This window comes from Plectropomus leopardus, chromosome 18 (genome assembly GCF_008729295.1).
Source record: "Plectropomus leopardus isolate mb chromosome 18, YSFRI_Pleo_2.0, whole genome shotgun sequence".
NCBI classification, from domain to species: Eukaryota; Metazoa; Chordata; class Actinopteri; order Perciformes; family Serranidae; genus Plectropomus; species Plectropomus leopardus.
In genome coordinates this window covers 2,888,841-2,905,083 of record NC_056480.1, presented here as the reverse complement: position 1 = coordinate 2,905,083, position 16,243 = coordinate 2,888,841, and the positions used below count along the sequence as shown (strand labels likewise).

The window sequence follows — 16,243 nt, the reverse complement described above, 5'->3', positions numbered from 1 at the left end:
GTTGTCTCAAGTGACATTTAAGAAGACGCTGTTTGTCAGCAGCAGTCACCCTCGGAGGACTCACCTGTCTGACCTCCTCCTCCTCTGTCGCTTTACGTTCTCACTCAGCCGTATAATCCCTCTTCTCTCCTAAATCTGCATCAGTCAACACACACAGGCTGAGACATCACCGAGCATCTCTGAAATAAAAATAGTTCATTTTTCTCATTTGATTTATTTCAAACATGTAAAAAATAAAGAGATATGATTATATAAACAAGCACAAACAAAAAAAGTAATATTTGCAGACAATGAAAAGAAGTGAGAAGAAGCTCAAATTTGTTTAATCCCACCACTTCTGCATAAATCATTGAATTTTAATTAACCCGCTTCCTTATTACTTAAATGAAGGCCAAACTGAAGGAAATGTTCAGAAAACTATCGTGAAGAGAAGCTCACTTAATTTTATTATGGGTCAAACAAAACAAAAAACACAATTCTTTATAGTGCGTGTGACCTGTTTTACAAATATTTGGTGGATCAGTGTTCATCCAACCTTTAAAATTCAGCGTCCAGTAATTCATAAAACCTAGATAACACTGCACCGTTATTGCAAAAATATGCTTTTTTGGATTTTTATCACAAGAGAAGTCGCATAAGATCACTCAATGGAAGGAGCAGCCATTACGTATCAATTTTATCAAAAATTGGAAAATAAGGCTTAAGTTTTGTGCAGATCTTTAATGAAAACCCTCGTATTGCGATATAATCATTTTAATGTTGTTAAAAAATGTCTGGATATAAAAGATATCTATAAAGCTTTTACTTTTTTGTTGTTGGAGACTTCCAGGCATCCTCAAATCATCAAATTAAAGCCAACCAGGCATTCGGTGAAGGCAAAACTGAAAGAGCAAAACCCAGCAGCAAAGACGACACACGAGAAGTCACGAAGGTTTACTCAACAAACAGCAGTAACAGGTCTGTTCCCTCGTGTGTCAGTCAGAGCGCTTTGAGGATTTCCACCCTGCGTTTACCGGAGCAAACACAGAGGTCAAGATGACAAAACATCACTTTCGCTTGTGGACTCAAAGCAAACAAGCGAGACACGTGTTGGATTTATATCGAATAAATACATGAGGGGAAAGTTTTCTTTCTTTGACAGAGATTTCTTGGACTCACATCACATGTTGTAAAAGATCTTTATCGAGATCTCGGGCCCTGCGCTCGCTCTTTATCCCTTCTCCTCCTCTCGACTGCACTGTGGACATGTGTGAAACATTTAACATCACGAAAAAAAAAACAAGCTCCCAGTGATTCTCCCCCCTCTTCTCTCTGATAACAATCCTGCACTCGATTTACACCCGGCTTTGTTTCCCCTGCAAATATTTTTTCTCCATCTCGCTGCAAATCTGCCACAGTGAGAGACAGTGCAGAAACGCCTCCGTACGCCGCTATAGAGACGCCACATTCCAGTCTTTTGTCCTCCGCTGGCTGTTCAGAGCAGCTGCTTCAAACCGGACGCCCCTTTTTTATATCTCACCTTGTTGTTTGAGGGGGGGCCACAGCGACCCTCACAGAGCATCACACACATTCCTTCCCCTCGCCCTCCCTTCTTGATTGCTGCTTTTTCTAAGGGGGACGTCGTTTAATGTCCGGAGACAATGCCCCACTTGACCTTTGACCCCGGTGAGGAAAAGCCAGGCTTAATCTGATGTTGAGATCCTCCACCGCCATTGTCTGTGAGGCAGGGGACCCAGTGTGGCTCTAGACTAAAGGGGAGGGGGGGGTCTGTCACTACATCTGCACACCAATTTGTTTGTCACATATTGCCCCAGCGACCTCGGAGACACACAGCCCACCCACCCGGGGAAGATGGCGCTCTCTCCACTCGTCTGCTGACCCTGTTTTCACCCTGCAGACTGTCGCTCGCCCGCTCGTCCCCTCGACACCGCAGAGGAAACGAATGCGTCTTTAGGCTCCTCGCCACGTGTTTATATTGATCAGTAGCAGGTTTGAATGCACATCCAACGACAACGAGGACGACAACTTCCGCTCCACATTTTTTGACGTCTGGAAAAGTCGCATACAACTGATACTTTCCGTCTCTTAAAGGAACATTTTGGCTTTTTGGTAAATCCATTATTTGCTTTCTTGCTGAGAGTTGGCCGCCCAGTCGGCAGAAGAAAATGTACATTTCTAGAAACCACAAAAACGCATCTGCACAACTCATATGTATCATATCCATGTATATATTTCTATAATAACTGTAATGGTATGCATGCTATTGTATGTAACCTTGATACCTTTTTTTTACTTTTTCTTTACTGAAAGCCTCACTCAGGATAGGAATTGGAAACTAGCAATAGCTATGATCACTACAGGTGAAACATCTGTTACATCCGTTCATTTGCATTGTCCCTATCAAATAAACAATTGAATAAATAAATAAAATAAAGTAACATAGTTATTATCACTGTGAGGTGGAGGGGGTGATGGACAACTTGTCAACTGGGCAAGACGCCTGCCAAGCTGCAGACCACTGAAGACCATCTTGGCAAGAAATGCAGCAATGTATCACTAAAAAACACCTGCTTTTTGGGTCACTCTCCCAGCAGGAAAAGTCAGCCTGTTCTCACTCCAAAGTCGTCAAATATGGACGCTTTTGCAGCTGTATGATATGCCGCCGGATGGTACTGGTGGTGTAATATGTAAAAGCGGAAGTCCACTGACAAACTGGTGATATTTGACCACTTGAGATGTGAGAAATGCAGCAATAGCACTGCTCCGATAGGACATGCATTGATGTCTGTAAGAAATACAGCCATTTTTTGGAAATGGAAACACTTTGAAACACAGCTGTCTCAGTAGAAAACAACCACCTCTTTGTGGCACTAAAAAAAAAGCAATAGGTCACTGAAAAACACCTACTTTTTTGGCTAAAAAAATGCTGGAAACACAGCAACATATCTGGTTTGTTGTTCTCAAGCATTGGTCCGTTGAACTGAAAGAGCATTTTGAATTTCTGCAGAACTTTAACTTTCAATGATCAACTGATTTGACCCAAAAGAAGCTGTTAATTTCTGGCTTCATTGATAATTAACTGCTCTGATTAATGAGTAATGAGTGGGACATTGTGACACAGTAAGTGTTAGTAAAATAACAAAAATAAATAAATAAAATATTTAGGAAATTTCACACTTCAACAAGATGTTAAGTTAAAGACATTTTAATTTGCTTGTTTCTCTAAACATCTTACAGTTCACACAGTTTATAAGAATAGATTAATTTGGTTAAACAATTTTACTGATTATTTTACTGTGTAAAAATACATTTTCTGCTGTAATAAGGAGAACAGAGATGAATTTATGTTACTGACAGTAACAATCATTAGAATATATTATTTTCAGACTCCAGTAAATAATACAAAACAAAATATAAGAGGCTAAAATGTGGCACTAATGTTTTAAACAACAGTACAGCCTAAAAAAAGAGTTCACCAAACAAAGAAAATATATCTATTTCTTTGGTGAATAATTATTTCCTGTGTGTTTTATACAACAGAAACATTGATAATATTCACAGTCTGTGACCAGATCATGGCTGTCACGTTTCATTACCAAAACATTACCCACATGTGTTTATTTGAACCTGAACATCCAGATGTGTGACTCATGCCGTCTAGAACAAAGCGGACGATAAAAAGAAAAGAAATAACTTATCATAGAACATAAATTATCATTTCCAAATATTTACACATGGTACCTCTGAACATCAGTGCATCACAGACAAAATTATGCATCTCCTCAATGAAAAAGTAAACTGGTGAGAAACCCTGCGCTGTTTTTTTTGTTTTTTTGTCAGATGTACAGATGGTGGTTCAATCTGGAGAAAAAAGGACTTCACGTTCTCTCCAGCACTCGAGGACGTTCCCTGAGTCGTAGGCCATGTCAAGTGCCGAAAATCTGCTTTTTATTCCTGGCAGAGAAGTCACGCGAGACGTCCATCATGGGAAAAATGTTAACCTGAAGTTTATCATTCAGTTAGAAGAAGAATTGGGCCACAAAAGTGTCATTTAATATCACATATATTAAATGATCATATTCATGTTATTTTCATAGCTCATTAAAATTTAGTGTCCCACAGGCCAAACTGTGGGTGGCAAAAGGATCAAAAGTGTTTTACTTTTCCGCTGACAATAATTATATGAGATTAAAAAAAAAATCTTAAATGGGGGATACATAATGCCTCTTTTAAAGTAATACTTCAGCATTTTTGCAAATGATTTGCTGTCTTGCTGAGAGCTAAATAAGAAGACTGATATCATTCTTGGGTTTGTATCAAGCAGCAACGTCTAGAGTTAAGAAGTGAAGCCAAAATGCACGTGACAAAAACTGCAATTCCTCTAATGTCCACTTGAGGCTGGCTCCAAAAGCGAGTTAATCCCCATAGAGCCCCATGTTAAAATTTAACAGCAGAAATATAGTTTTGGTCGCTACAGCTAATTTCAACATTCATGAAAACTGCACTTTTTATGTATTAAAGCTTAAAGTTACTGATAATTAAGGGCAGGCGGCTTTAGTGACAGGCTGGCTGCAGATAGTGTCCTCAGGTTGCCAGTCAGATCCACCACTCCTCAAACCGATGTTTTCCATAACAATAGCTTCATCCATTAATGTTATGTCTATGTCTGTGGTTTGTAAGCTCATCTGCTGCTGACTGCAGCTTAAAAGTTTGTGCATAAAAACTTAAGTAGAAAAACTACAACCTTTGATTTTATGCATAGCCAGGTGAGCTGTTTCCTCCTGTTTCCAGTTTTTATGCTAAGCTTTGCCAACTGGCTTCTGGCCGCAGATTTATTTATAGACCATGGACTTTAATAATAGACGGCAGAACAAAAATGGCGCCTACGCCAAAAAAGGTTTCTAGCTTCCGGGTTTACTTCGCAGCCCACTCGGCTCTGGGAAATATAAAACCACCATGACTCAAAAATCATGACAGAAAGAGTCATAATTGGCCTTGTTTTTAGTCTGAGTCGTCCTGTCAACAGATAAACAGACGTCTCTCACAATGGTGGTTTATGGGGACAACGCTGTCTGGGCTGCAGGGGATTTTTTTTGCTGCAATACCGCAAAGGACCACTGTGAGAAAACTGCTCCAAGGGAGAGCAGCTTTCCTGGGGGCATGAGGCAGACAAGTGAGCGTAACAATCCTCTCATGTAAATCTCAGCAAGAAAGTAAATAATGCCAAATGTTGAACTCTTCTTTAAAACCTTTTGTTGATTTGGTGACACAGATTATATAAAGTTTAACAAGTTTATCTCTCATATATCCATGAATATGCAGTCAACATACTGAAAAAATGAGGTATTAAACATGACCTTGGTAGGTGCATGGTTAGAAAATGCATCACTAAGTTTTTAAGTCTCCATCTTTCCTTGGTTCAGCTGCAGCCTCGTCACCACAGACTGTAATGCTGTTCGATTCCCACAAATCAGACGAGGTCATAGTGAGGTCGGATCCACTACCTGCAGCCACAAGACTCCACCACCATGTCCTCGTACTGTTTGTAGACCACATTGTTTCCTGAGTCGATGTAGAGGATGCTGATGGGGCTGAGTTTGGACGGGGCGCAGCAGCTGGGGGGCATGTTGCTGGGGTTCATCGAATTCATCAGAGTCTGGATGATGGCGTGGTTGGTGGGCTCGAGGTGGGAGCGCAGGGGGAAGTCGCACACCCCCTCGCAGTGGTACGCTTCATAATCCAGCGGGGCGATGATCCAGTCGTCCCAGCCAAGATCTCTGAAGTTGACGTGCAGCGGCTTCTTGCTGCACCTGGATTTGGACTTCTTGCCATGTCTCTTCCCGTGGCGCGTTTTGGACGCAGCCGTCCTCCTCCTCCTGCTGGTTTTGGCACCAGGGCCCCTTTCTTTGACCTTTCTTTCCAGACCCAGCAACGCTCTCCCCTCTCTCCTCTCGCTGAAGAGCGTCTGCCTCTTCTTGGACCTGGTGAACACCACCAAGATGGCCTTCTTCTGCTGAGGCCTGCCGTGCCGGTGCAGGCCCAGGAGGTGCAGGTCCAGCTCCCTCTCCGGGTTGTCCAGCATGCCCCTGAGCTCCAGGCAGAAGTGCTTCCCCTGGCTCTGGTGATGCTGCTCTTTGAATATTTCCCACACGTCCAACACCTCCCACTTGGGCCCCTGGGAATCCTGCAGGTCCAGTGTTTTGGAGTCGAGCAGCTGCTGGTCGTGGCAGGAGAGGAGCTGGATGTCCACGGGCTCTGTTTCCGATATCCTGAAATTCCCAGACGCTTTGGTGTATATTCTGAGCTCGGCTCCCAGCACCTCCGCCTTTTTGGAGAGCGTTGAGACGTCGAACAGATACTGCTGTCTCCTCAGAGGGGAGAGTGGGAGGTCATCTGTGGAAAGCATTAAAACAGCAGGGTCAGATGCATTCTCGCGGGGATGATGTACATACCACACTGTAAAATCTGACAAGCTGATTTTACTTCACAAAATCTTGGAGAAAAGAGTACATGTAAAGAATTTACCTAAGTAACACAGACATATACTTCATATATCATTAATAAACTGACTTAAATATTTGTTCATTTACTTAATAATGTGAAGTTTTCACATAACAATGACAACTTGTCAGAAATGTGAAAATCCAATGATAATTTCTATTTTTACAGTTTCTGGCTGTGATAAATTGTGTCATTTTGGGGGATTTTTTTTATTTTGGTGGGCCCAGATTTTGGAAGGCATGTTTTCTTTAAAAATTGAAACAAAAAAAGCAAAAAAAAAAAAAAAAAAAAATTACTGAATTCACACATTTTAGAGAAAAAGAAGATCCCCAATTAAAAAACAAACAAACAAACAAACAAAAAATCACCAAAAATTTTTAAATAAAAATTAGTCACCAAAATTTTTAAATAAAAATATATAAAATCTAATTTAAAAGAAAACATGTCAAGGGGTTTGGAGGCCATGTTTTATTTAAATATTTGGGATTTTTTCTCCCCCAATGTGCTCAAATCCTAGAAATGCCCACGGTTTTAACAACTTGCCCTTTATTCTTGCAATATGTTTTATTTCATTGTTATTGACATTTCCTCAGATAAAATTGAATATGTGGTAATTTAATGTGTGGACCTTGAACTAATGGCTGAGGAGAAATCTGGACCCAGCAGCTGAACCAGTTTGGAACCAGTGACTGAAGGCAATCGGTTACCTAAATTCTACAAAACAGCTGTTTAATTAAGTCAGACTAAGAAAGAACAAGTTAATTTCATTTGTTATTTTTAAGTTGAAACAAATTTTAAGTACAGCTGGATATAAAACATAACTTAAGACTAATAGTTATAAATACTTACCTTTTTCACGAAAAGTTTCCTATGGTTTTTTTTTTTTTTTTTTACTTTTACTTAACATTTTACAGTGCACAGATGAGGAATCTGACAGGAAAAATCCCACTACTGTCTGCACTGAGTTAATCTGGGAGACAAAGTATGAGTCATGGCTGTTAAATCAGTCCTACCTGCAGGCACACACACATGTACGCGCACATACACACAGTACAGCTCCTCATACCTTCTCCATGATCCACAAAACTTGCAATAGTGTTGGCAGCTTTTGAGGAGCGAAAGAAACTGGCGTTGAGTCCCAGTCTCTCCGCCGTGGAGAAGGTCTTGTAAATAGACAGCATGTAGTCATGAGGCTCCACTGAGTCTTTAGATGTCGCTTTATTGCTTCTGTCGATGGATGGCGGCGCGTAAAACTCCTTAAAAAACTTGGAAACTTCTTGTCCATCAAAAATCCTCGTCACCTTGCTGCTCTTCGGCGCAGCTGGAGGGAAGATGGCAAGAGAGTGAAAACAGGGGATTTCCAAAATAAACACGAGAGCGCCGCAGAGGAAAGCAAAGTGATAGAGATCCATCCTCTGCTCTCGCCCTGGATCAGAGCCGGAGGCTGAGCGGTGGCCGCCGGGGCGGTGGAGGGGACCACGGGCAAAGCCGGAGCTGAACTCTGCATCCACTCTGCAGCAAGTGGCTGCTCCGCAAAGTGCGCACAGCTCCGGAGGACAGGCGGTGCAAAAGTTAGAGAAAAAGGGGGGACGAGAACACGCCCACATTGTACTGTTATCGTTAAGGCTAAATAGAGGGCGCAAATTAAGGCTGTAAAACTAATTGTTCCTCTGTCGGCTGTCACCTCCCTCCTGAGGAGGCAGATGTGCGCTGAAAGGATGATCCTTAGCTTCTGGTGCTTTTACGCATTTTAGTTTCAAACACAAAACCTGCTTGTTCAAAATGGCTCAACATTTGTAGTTTTTTTTTCTTTTCTCAGTTTTATAAGTTTCTTTCTGTTCAAGCAAAACTTTCAATGTTACTGCAGCAGCGCCTCAGTGCGTTTTGGTTTTAGGATTTACCACGGAGTCTCCCGCCCTCTAGTGATGCGCAAACACATCTGCTGCTGCAAAAAAGAGGAAACGTTCAACCAATCCGCGTCCTTCAGCACCATGGACAGAGTCTGCACAATCAACTGTTATTGATTGATGAATAAAAACACAGATGCAATAAAAATGTTTTCATCAATGAAAAATAGAATTTATTGAAAAGAGAATATAACATCCTTCATCTAGTGACAGATTCAAGTTAAACACCTATTGCACCTGTTTTAAAATAGAAAATCTTTATGGATCTTACACCTGAAGTGTTGTTATAAACATTCACACATAATATAAAAAAGACCTCAAAAAGAAAACAGAGCAGTAGAAGAGAGTGGGTGCTTTGGATTTAAACTTTGGTTTATGAGTGTTGAGACATTTTAACCACATCCCAATAATTAAAAAAAAAAAAAAAAAAACACAAAAAAAGGAAAAAAACAAAAAAGCCATGTGCATGATATAATGAAGGATTACATTTGCTTGTTTGTGTTAAGTTAAAGTGAATATTTGTTGAAGTATCCTTCATAAAACTCTGAACGTCAAAGATTTAACATATGGGGACGCCGTCGGAGCAGCAGGCCACAGCGTAGATGACGCTGACCAGACACAGACTGCCGGCGGTGACGGCGGCGCTGGAGCTGAAGATGCTGTCGTCTGTGGTGGTCTTTGGGCCGTCTGTGGTCGGGCTCTGGGTGGTTGGGAGGTTTTTGACGGAGAATTTTCGTGACTTGGCGCTCCACTCGTTCAGAGTGAAGACCATGGTCATGTTTGCACCTGCAGGGAGAGGAAGAGTCAGTATTGTGGTGTTTCGTGCTGCATGCTTTTTTCTTAATGTCCCAGCACTTCTGTGACATTTTTCTTTTTATAAATACTGTTTTGGAGATATCCTTAAAGTGAAAGAAGTGAAAGAAACCAGGTGAAAATATAATGTTTTCATGCACCAGTCATTTTTTTTGCTTCCATTACGTCTTATTTCAAACTGGTGTACAAAAAAATGGTCCAATTTTCACATTGAGGTGTTTATCTTTGTTCAGATGTTTTATTAGATAATACCATAATTGTATATTTCAACATAAAATTGAAAAAAAAATCACTAAATGGGGAAGTTTTATGGTGATATTTATTAATTAATTTTTTTACCTTCGTGTCTTGACTTGCAAGAATACCACAGTTTATAAGTACTGATTGATTTTAAAAAAGGTGACGCAGACGTACCGCTGTCCTGAATGGACAGGTCTGTGAAGTTCGCCCAGCAGGTGCTGAACAGGATGGTGGTGTTTCCTTCCAGTCCGCCCACATCGTTCCCACTGGAGTCCTTCAGGCTGGCTGTTACAGCGAGCGACGTCACTCCCACAGAGACGCAGTTACCCTGCAGACAACAGCACAGATCAGTGTTTACAGACAGAAACTACTCCAACATTAGTATCAAATGTGTTTAATATTACACACACTCGCGTTGCTCTGTGCACAAAACGAGCTTTTCAAAATCAAGCTTGATTCATTTTATACATTATTATTTGTACAGTGTATAAATACTCACTGTGATTTTCAAAACCAGGCTACACAAATATTTACCTTAATATTTTTATTTTCAATTATTATTATTATTATTCTTATTATTTTTTACCAACGTCAGTCCTAATTTTAAATATCAAAGATTCATTAATTTGCAGAATTTTAACCCTTTAAATGCCAGTTTTTTTTTCATGATGCCACTATGTTTTAAGATGAAAAAACATTAAAAAATGAATTATTTTTAATGCACTACATGCAAAACAGATTTGTTTTGATTATCACAGCCTGGGATCTGTTAATGCTTAGCATGAACATTTATTGTGACAGTACACCCAGTGGAAATAACATGTATTTTCTCCATATGCCACATATGGTAAAAACGACAAATTCTGAGGCAAAAAGCCCAGAATGACACCCAGATATAAAACAATGCATGTTTTTATGCTTTGATGGATGCAGGATCAAAAATTTGCAGTTTGAATGGGATTCAATGGCAGATTATTTTGGACTTAACAGTATGAATTGTAGGAGCTGAGCTGGAAAAGATTAAACAAAAATGCAGAAAAATGGACTCTTAATTTGGAATTTTCATACAGAATATGCTGTTTATATCACCCGCATCAAACTCAGAATATTGTCTTACTAAGAATAATAGAGGATGTGTGCATGCAGCTGTAGCCGCTGCCTCACCTGCTCATCCACAGCCTTGAGACTGGGCTGCTGGTACAGAGGACCCACAAACTCCCCGACGATCGGCTCCTCCATCAGCAGCAGGCTGCTCACGCTGCTCATGTAGCTCACCTTCGGCTCCTCTCTTGTTACTTCTTCTTCGGCCTCCTGAGATTTAAAAGCAAGAAAAGCATGAAACCAGTGAGTCCAAATGTAAAACTGATACATAATCATAAGATTGGTTTCATAAAACCAATTATTAAAAAAAGAGATTAAGCGTCGACGCTCACATCTTTCCAGTCGGGGTCAGACGATGGAGGAGGAGGAGGGATGATGCCCATCGAGGAGACGTTGAAGCCGATGGACTGACTAAGGTTTCCGGAAACTGCTGCTTGTCCCAGATCATCGGCGATGTTCTTCAGCAACTCAAAGTCCTCCTCGTCTGTGAGGACAAAGGGGACAGATTTTACAAAAATCTGAATTTATGGGCAAATGTTCAAATATTAGACATTTAAAGTCAGTTCACTGAAAAATCATGACATTGCACTACACAGTGTTCCCACACATTTTCATGGACAAAATTTCAAGACTTTTCAATGACTTTTCAAGATCCATAATATTTTTTTCTTGCCCTGCTAGCCCGTAACTGTATTTTCAGTTACAGGCTAACTGATGCATATCAGAGCTACGTTATGTCAATAAATTTGATGTTATGGCATCCTGTGGAAGGTTATCCAAAACCATAACTGTTTCATTACTGCTTTTTTACTGATTCAATGACTTTTCCAGGCCTGGAAAATGTGATTGTGAAATTCCATGACCTGCTTACAACAAGGTCTGTGGATTATCTTGAGTAATCAGGCCATGATTTCTGGAAAGAGACATTGCTGTTGACTTTTTCAAATGTATTTTTTTGACACTTTGAGCACAACAAGCCGAGTGCCATTTAAATGAAGAGAAGGCAGATATTTCCACGGCTGATATCTCCAACACTCGACAGCTCACACCAGAACAATCTACAGTGATAAACAGCACTACAGGTACACGAAAACTGTCTCTTTAAATCTCTACAAATTCAATTAAAACGCAACCATCAGCTCAGAAACGAGACCGTCCGACTCACCGTTGGTGGTGTTGGTGGTTTGCTGCACTGGAGGTTTCTTGATCTCTACCTCCACCTTCAGGCCCGTGGATCTCTTCCTGCGCCGTGCGCCTCCATCCCCCCGGATGATGTTGGTGATTCGGATCATATTTGCGGGGACTTTCAGGAACGTAGCGAGGTTCTGAATCAGGCTGTCTCCGAAGAACTCGTCCTCAGTCATGGCGGGCAGGTCGAACGCGAGGATGAGAACCGGGGCGGTTCGGACCTCCACCGGCTGAGAGCCTCTCACCAACACCTTCAGCATCTTGTAGTCCTGGTCGAAGAAATTGGTGCCCGCAGTGGCGTTCAGTTTGGGGACGTATTGACCTGAAGGGATAAAGGAAAAACATAAAATATGACTGCTGAATTAATTTGCTAATTTGACACTCCATTTTCTGTTTTACCAAATACTTCTCTTTATGGTTCTTTGTTTGTTATATTTTTCAATTAAATATTAAAACCATAAATTGACAAAACAACTATTCTCAAGTACTCCCTTATCTCACAAATAAATATTAAAGGGAAACTGCAGTAAATGTTTAATGAGCAAGGTGGCAGGAAATAACCTGCAAACTGAAAAAATGAGTCAAAAAATAGGGAAAAAATTGTTACATAAAATTTAATTTTATTGTCTGTTAATTTATTTTTGAGTTATTCATAATTTAAATTGTTTTTTTGTGCTGTCAGTTTGTGAGTGCCTTGTTTGAATATGTTGAAAAATACAAAATATTTTTAAAAAGAGGGAAAAATGTCCAGAAAATTATATTTATAATTCTCTTAATTATTTTTAAAATCATGTTATGGGAAGAAAAAAAAAAATTATTATCATTTTATATGCAATTTTCTTTACTAGTTTCTAGTTACTTTTTTTGTTCAGTTTCTTCTCATCCTCTTATGTTTTTGAAAGAAATCAAGCCAATTTGCTCAAGTATCAAGGGGTTAAAAAATACTGTAGGCGTTATCTGCTTGTGTAAAGCAGAGTACCTTCATAGGAGGGCTTCATCAGGGTGTAGTCGGTCTTGTCGGCGTTCCAATCAGCGTTTGTTGGAGCAACCAGATTGTTGTCAACGTACACATCATACCGCTGCGGCTTTGAGTAGAAAACTGACACCACGACGCTCTGCACACATTAAAAAACAAAAACTGAAAAACTCCCAATAACTGAAGATACATATGTTTAAGTCAAGGAGTCACATCTAAGTGAAAAACATTTTTGGAATTAAACAGAAAATGTGAAATGAAGCTGTTAATGTTGCAGATTATCATGTTTAGTGTTCTCCGTGATGTGCACCCACCTCAGACGGATCAGAGTTGAGCATCATGAGGCGAAGTTTCTGCGGGCTGACGCTCGTGAAGTACACGTCAAAGTAGTGACCGGTGGCCACGATGCTGTGGAAGAGCGACACTCTCTTCTGGCAGGTGTAGCCCGCACACCAGCCGTGATCCTGAGGACCTGCACGCAGAGACGCACAGCTGGATTAAAGCGTGTTACGCAGCGATGGAATCAGAGCCGTTTTCTCTCCGTTCAGCTTAAAGCGAAACTGGCTGAACTGAGGCGTATTTACTCAAAGATTGTGGGTCAAGTGCGTTGGTCAGTTTCTAAACAGCATACACTAAAATAATGTTGAGTTGCTGGTAATATTACGTTTGACTGTTCTCACATGTTATTTAAGGAATATCAGCTCCTGCTATAACGCAGAAGATTTAGAAATGTACAGGCTCGACTGCAGAGGTTGGGAGATTTTATTCATTTTTATTCATCAGTCTGTTGATCTATTAAATCTTTTGAGCAGCCTGGGTTGAATAATGAATGTAAATTTTAATGAGTAATATGTTGCACTGCATACACTTTTTGTAAATTTTGTTGTGATTTGTAGCATTTATTTTATGATTTTGTTGTTTTAATATTTTTTGTATTTATGTGAAACTTGATGTCCTAGGATGCGAGACAAATCTCAGATTTGTTTTTCTTCTGGAAATAAATCCATTCTCTCTTTTTTTGTATTGATTGATTTTCTGGGTTTTAGTTATGTCAGAACAGTAGGAATCGTCTAACCGTTGATCAGATCCACAAAGCCGTCTCCGAGCACAGCAACCGGGGACAGACGTCTGGTCTCTGTGTCCGCGTCGAGACTCTCGATCACCAGCATCCTGTAGTTCAACCCGAAACACTTGTAGCTCTGCCAGGAACCCATGTACGTGCAGTCCTTTCTGATCACACCTGAGGACAAAAGAAGCAACGCAGCATTTTGGAAAATGTGTTTATTTTCTGATACAGACGCAGAGGTTTAATGTTTCTTCTTCTACTGTCTCTGATATTTAGCAACAAAACTTTAGACTCTGCAGGGACTCCAAACACAAAATTAAACCAATAAACTTTACTCCATAATCTGATTTTCATTCTTAGTGACATTTTCTCCTCTACTTACCTTTGTGCGGAGCGACCTGGTTCACGGGGATGCGGCTGCCGTTGAGGAAAGTGAGCATGACTTTCGGGATGCGGTAGTCGCCCAGCCCCCTCCTGGAATCACCATCCCACTCAAACTCAGACTGGGGCACCACAGTTCCCACTGAACCCAGCATCGAACCATCCTGATCTCTCAGCATGGTTTTCTTCTTTCCGTCGCAGTCCATGTCCACACAGTCGGATGGGTTCGCTTTGCTGAACAACAAAAGACATTAATTTTGATGTTATACTGATTTTTAAAAGTTCATATATTCATGTAAAAAAATCTCACATTTTTGCTTTTTTGAAATGTTTATCATTATCTTTTGCTTTTGTTTGTTCTTTTTTGCCGATACTTCTTTTACAACAAACCCTTTGCTGCTGGAACAATGCAAATATCCTGTACTTTGGGAAGATGGGATGGGATTATCTTTTCTTAAATTTGGCTTGGTTTAGCTGCCTAGTGCAAACCTAACTCAGAGGAGTATCCAGGTGTATAATTTGTTTCTCCATTTTTTTGTACAATGACTGACCTGACATCAGGCCTGTGGATGAAGACTCTGTCGTCCTCTGTGCTGTCGATCATCGTTATGCTGGAAACCTGTATAGGGTGCTGCAGGTCCTCGTTGAGCGGGTTAGTCATGAACATGATGTTCCTCTCGCCGGTGCAGACGTCTTTGAAACTGACAAAAGTCGTGTCTGCAGAGGAAGCAAGAGGAATGAGGAATAAAGAATATGTTTGTCTTCAAATCAATGTGAAGAGAGTTTTTTAACGGCAAACGTTACAACATCACTGCCACGAGTCCAACCTCAGAGCCTGAACTCACCCCTGACGATCATCAGTCCTTTGATGGCGTTGTAGTTGTTGTTTATGTGATGTGGCTTAGTTGGAGCCTTGTTTTGTTCAGATCCAAAATTCGGCCAACAGATTCCAGATCTGCCGCCTGCACAGAGAAAAAAAGTCACAAAGTCATTTTTCAGTTTCTTATTCTAAAAACTGTTTCTGACAAATTTTCAAGACCTTTTAAAGCCTGTTCAAACCCTTTATACCAGTTTCTCAGTTTAAGAATTTCAAAGTACAGTATTCGTGGTCTTGAGACCAGTTCTTGGACTACTTTTGGGCTGAGCTGCATGTTTTGGGGATATCCGTTTGTACCTTTCGGAGGTCTCGGGGCTCGGTGGCCTTCGGTGATTTCCACATTGAAGTCGTTGCTGGGCAAAGTGGCTGAACAGTCGAAGTTTGGGCTGCTGCCAACAATCAATGAATTCTGGAAAAAGATGAACAAGAAGAATTTGAATTCAGTCAGTAATAAAAGAAAGTCAGTGCTACATAAATAACGTGATAAAAACGATGAGTCACCTGAACGTGTGCAGTTTTATCGGCGAACGCGTGGGAGAGAGAAGGAGGAGCGAAGATGAGAGGCATGATGCCCATCCCGTTGTCGACCAGGGTCACGTTGGAAACAATAACATCCATGATGGTCTGTGAGGGTGAGAGGAAGAGGAAGATGAGGATCTGTAGTCATTTCTTGTTAATTATCCAGATAATCTTAATTTTGTGTCTCTTTTTCTTTATTTTCCCCAGAATCCAAAACTCAGTTCGAAGTCAGAGCATTGCCTCGTGGATGGATTAATCACAGAAATGGAAGAAGTTCAGTGTTGAAACCTGGAAGTAGATGCCGTAGTCAAAGCTCCTCCAGACGAAGAAGTCCTGGATGAGGCTGCAGCCGGGCAGACCGTCTCTGTTCAGATAGACTCCGTACAGACCGCCGTGAGCCTCGTTATGGATCCACCTCTCATTCTCGTTAACGTGACCTGCAGACGTCACAGAGGCAAAACATCTTTGAGGACTTCTGTTCTGCCTCTTTCTCCTTAGTGAGCATTCACGATTTTATGTAGAAACCGATGAAATGTAACCTGACGACTAGAAAACACACAAAATGTCACTTGTCACCTGGACATGGTTCTCCATTGATGCGATAAGCGACTCTCTCGTAACCTGCCACGATGTTATGCTGCAGCACAACATTCGTCCCCTCATTGACCTGAAGA

At 40.9% G+C, this 16,243-nt stretch overlaps 2 protein-coding genes across 2 annotated transcripts in view; both read right to left on the bottom strand.

Annotated features, from left to right (window-relative positions):
* Nucleotides 1-5,500: 5,500 nt before the first annotated feature.
* On the bottom strand, nucleotides 5,501-7,913 carry gdf6b (growth differentiation factor 6b). Its single transcript, XM_042507180.1, has 2 exons — nucleotides 7,568-7,913; nucleotides 5,501-6,393 (listed from the first exon to the last, which is right to left on the bottom strand). Exons 1-2 carry the CDS (start codon nucleotides 7,911-7,913, stop codon nucleotides 5,501-5,503), a joined length of 1,239 nt encoding a protein of 412 aa, XP_042363114.1.
* Nucleotides 7,914-8,556: 643 nt separating this feature from the next.
* The window catches only part of LOC121957558 (fibrocystin-L-like), a 56,014-nt gene continuing 48,327 nt past the window's right edge, over nucleotides 8,557-16,243 (bottom strand). Inside the window, exons 63-77 of the mRNA XM_042506188.1 lie at nucleotides 16,146-16,236; nucleotides 15,858-16,006; nucleotides 15,552-15,674; nucleotides 15,348-15,459; nucleotides 15,019-15,135; nucleotides 14,725-14,890; nucleotides 14,175-14,407; nucleotides 13,802-13,966; nucleotides 13,041-13,198; nucleotides 12,730-12,865; nucleotides 11,728-12,072; nucleotides 10,895-11,046; nucleotides 10,626-10,772; nucleotides 9,636-9,789; nucleotides 8,557-9,194 (exon numbers count right to left, since the gene is read on the bottom strand). Of these exons, the coding sequence (XP_042362122.1) occupies nucleotides 8,968-9,194; nucleotides 9,636-9,789; nucleotides 10,626-10,772; nucleotides 10,895-11,046; nucleotides 11,728-12,072; nucleotides 12,730-12,865; nucleotides 13,041-13,198; nucleotides 13,802-13,966; nucleotides 14,175-14,407; nucleotides 14,725-14,890; nucleotides 15,019-15,135; nucleotides 15,348-15,459; nucleotides 15,552-15,674; nucleotides 15,858-16,006; nucleotides 16,146-16,236 (2,475 nt within the window). The 3' untranslated portion in view covers nucleotides 8,557-8,967. The remainder of the gene's footprint in view (nucleotides 9,195-9,635; nucleotides 9,790-10,625; nucleotides 10,773-10,894; nucleotides 11,047-11,727; nucleotides 12,073-12,729; nucleotides 12,866-13,040; nucleotides 13,199-13,801; nucleotides 13,967-14,174; nucleotides 14,408-14,724; nucleotides 14,891-15,018; nucleotides 15,136-15,347; nucleotides 15,460-15,551; nucleotides 15,675-15,857; nucleotides 16,007-16,145; nucleotides 16,237-16,243) is intronic.

Excerpts from the sequence above, each read along its gene's own strand:
- gdf6b (XM_042507180.1), bottom strand. The coding sequence starts at position 7,913 with ATGGATCTCTATCACTTTGCTTTCCTCTGCGGCGCTCTCGTGTTTATT. Across the intron at positions 6,394-7,567 it reads TTTTGTGGATCATGGAGAAG|ATGACCTCCCACTCTCCCCT; the intron begins GTATGAGGAGCT and ends TGCTTTCCACAG.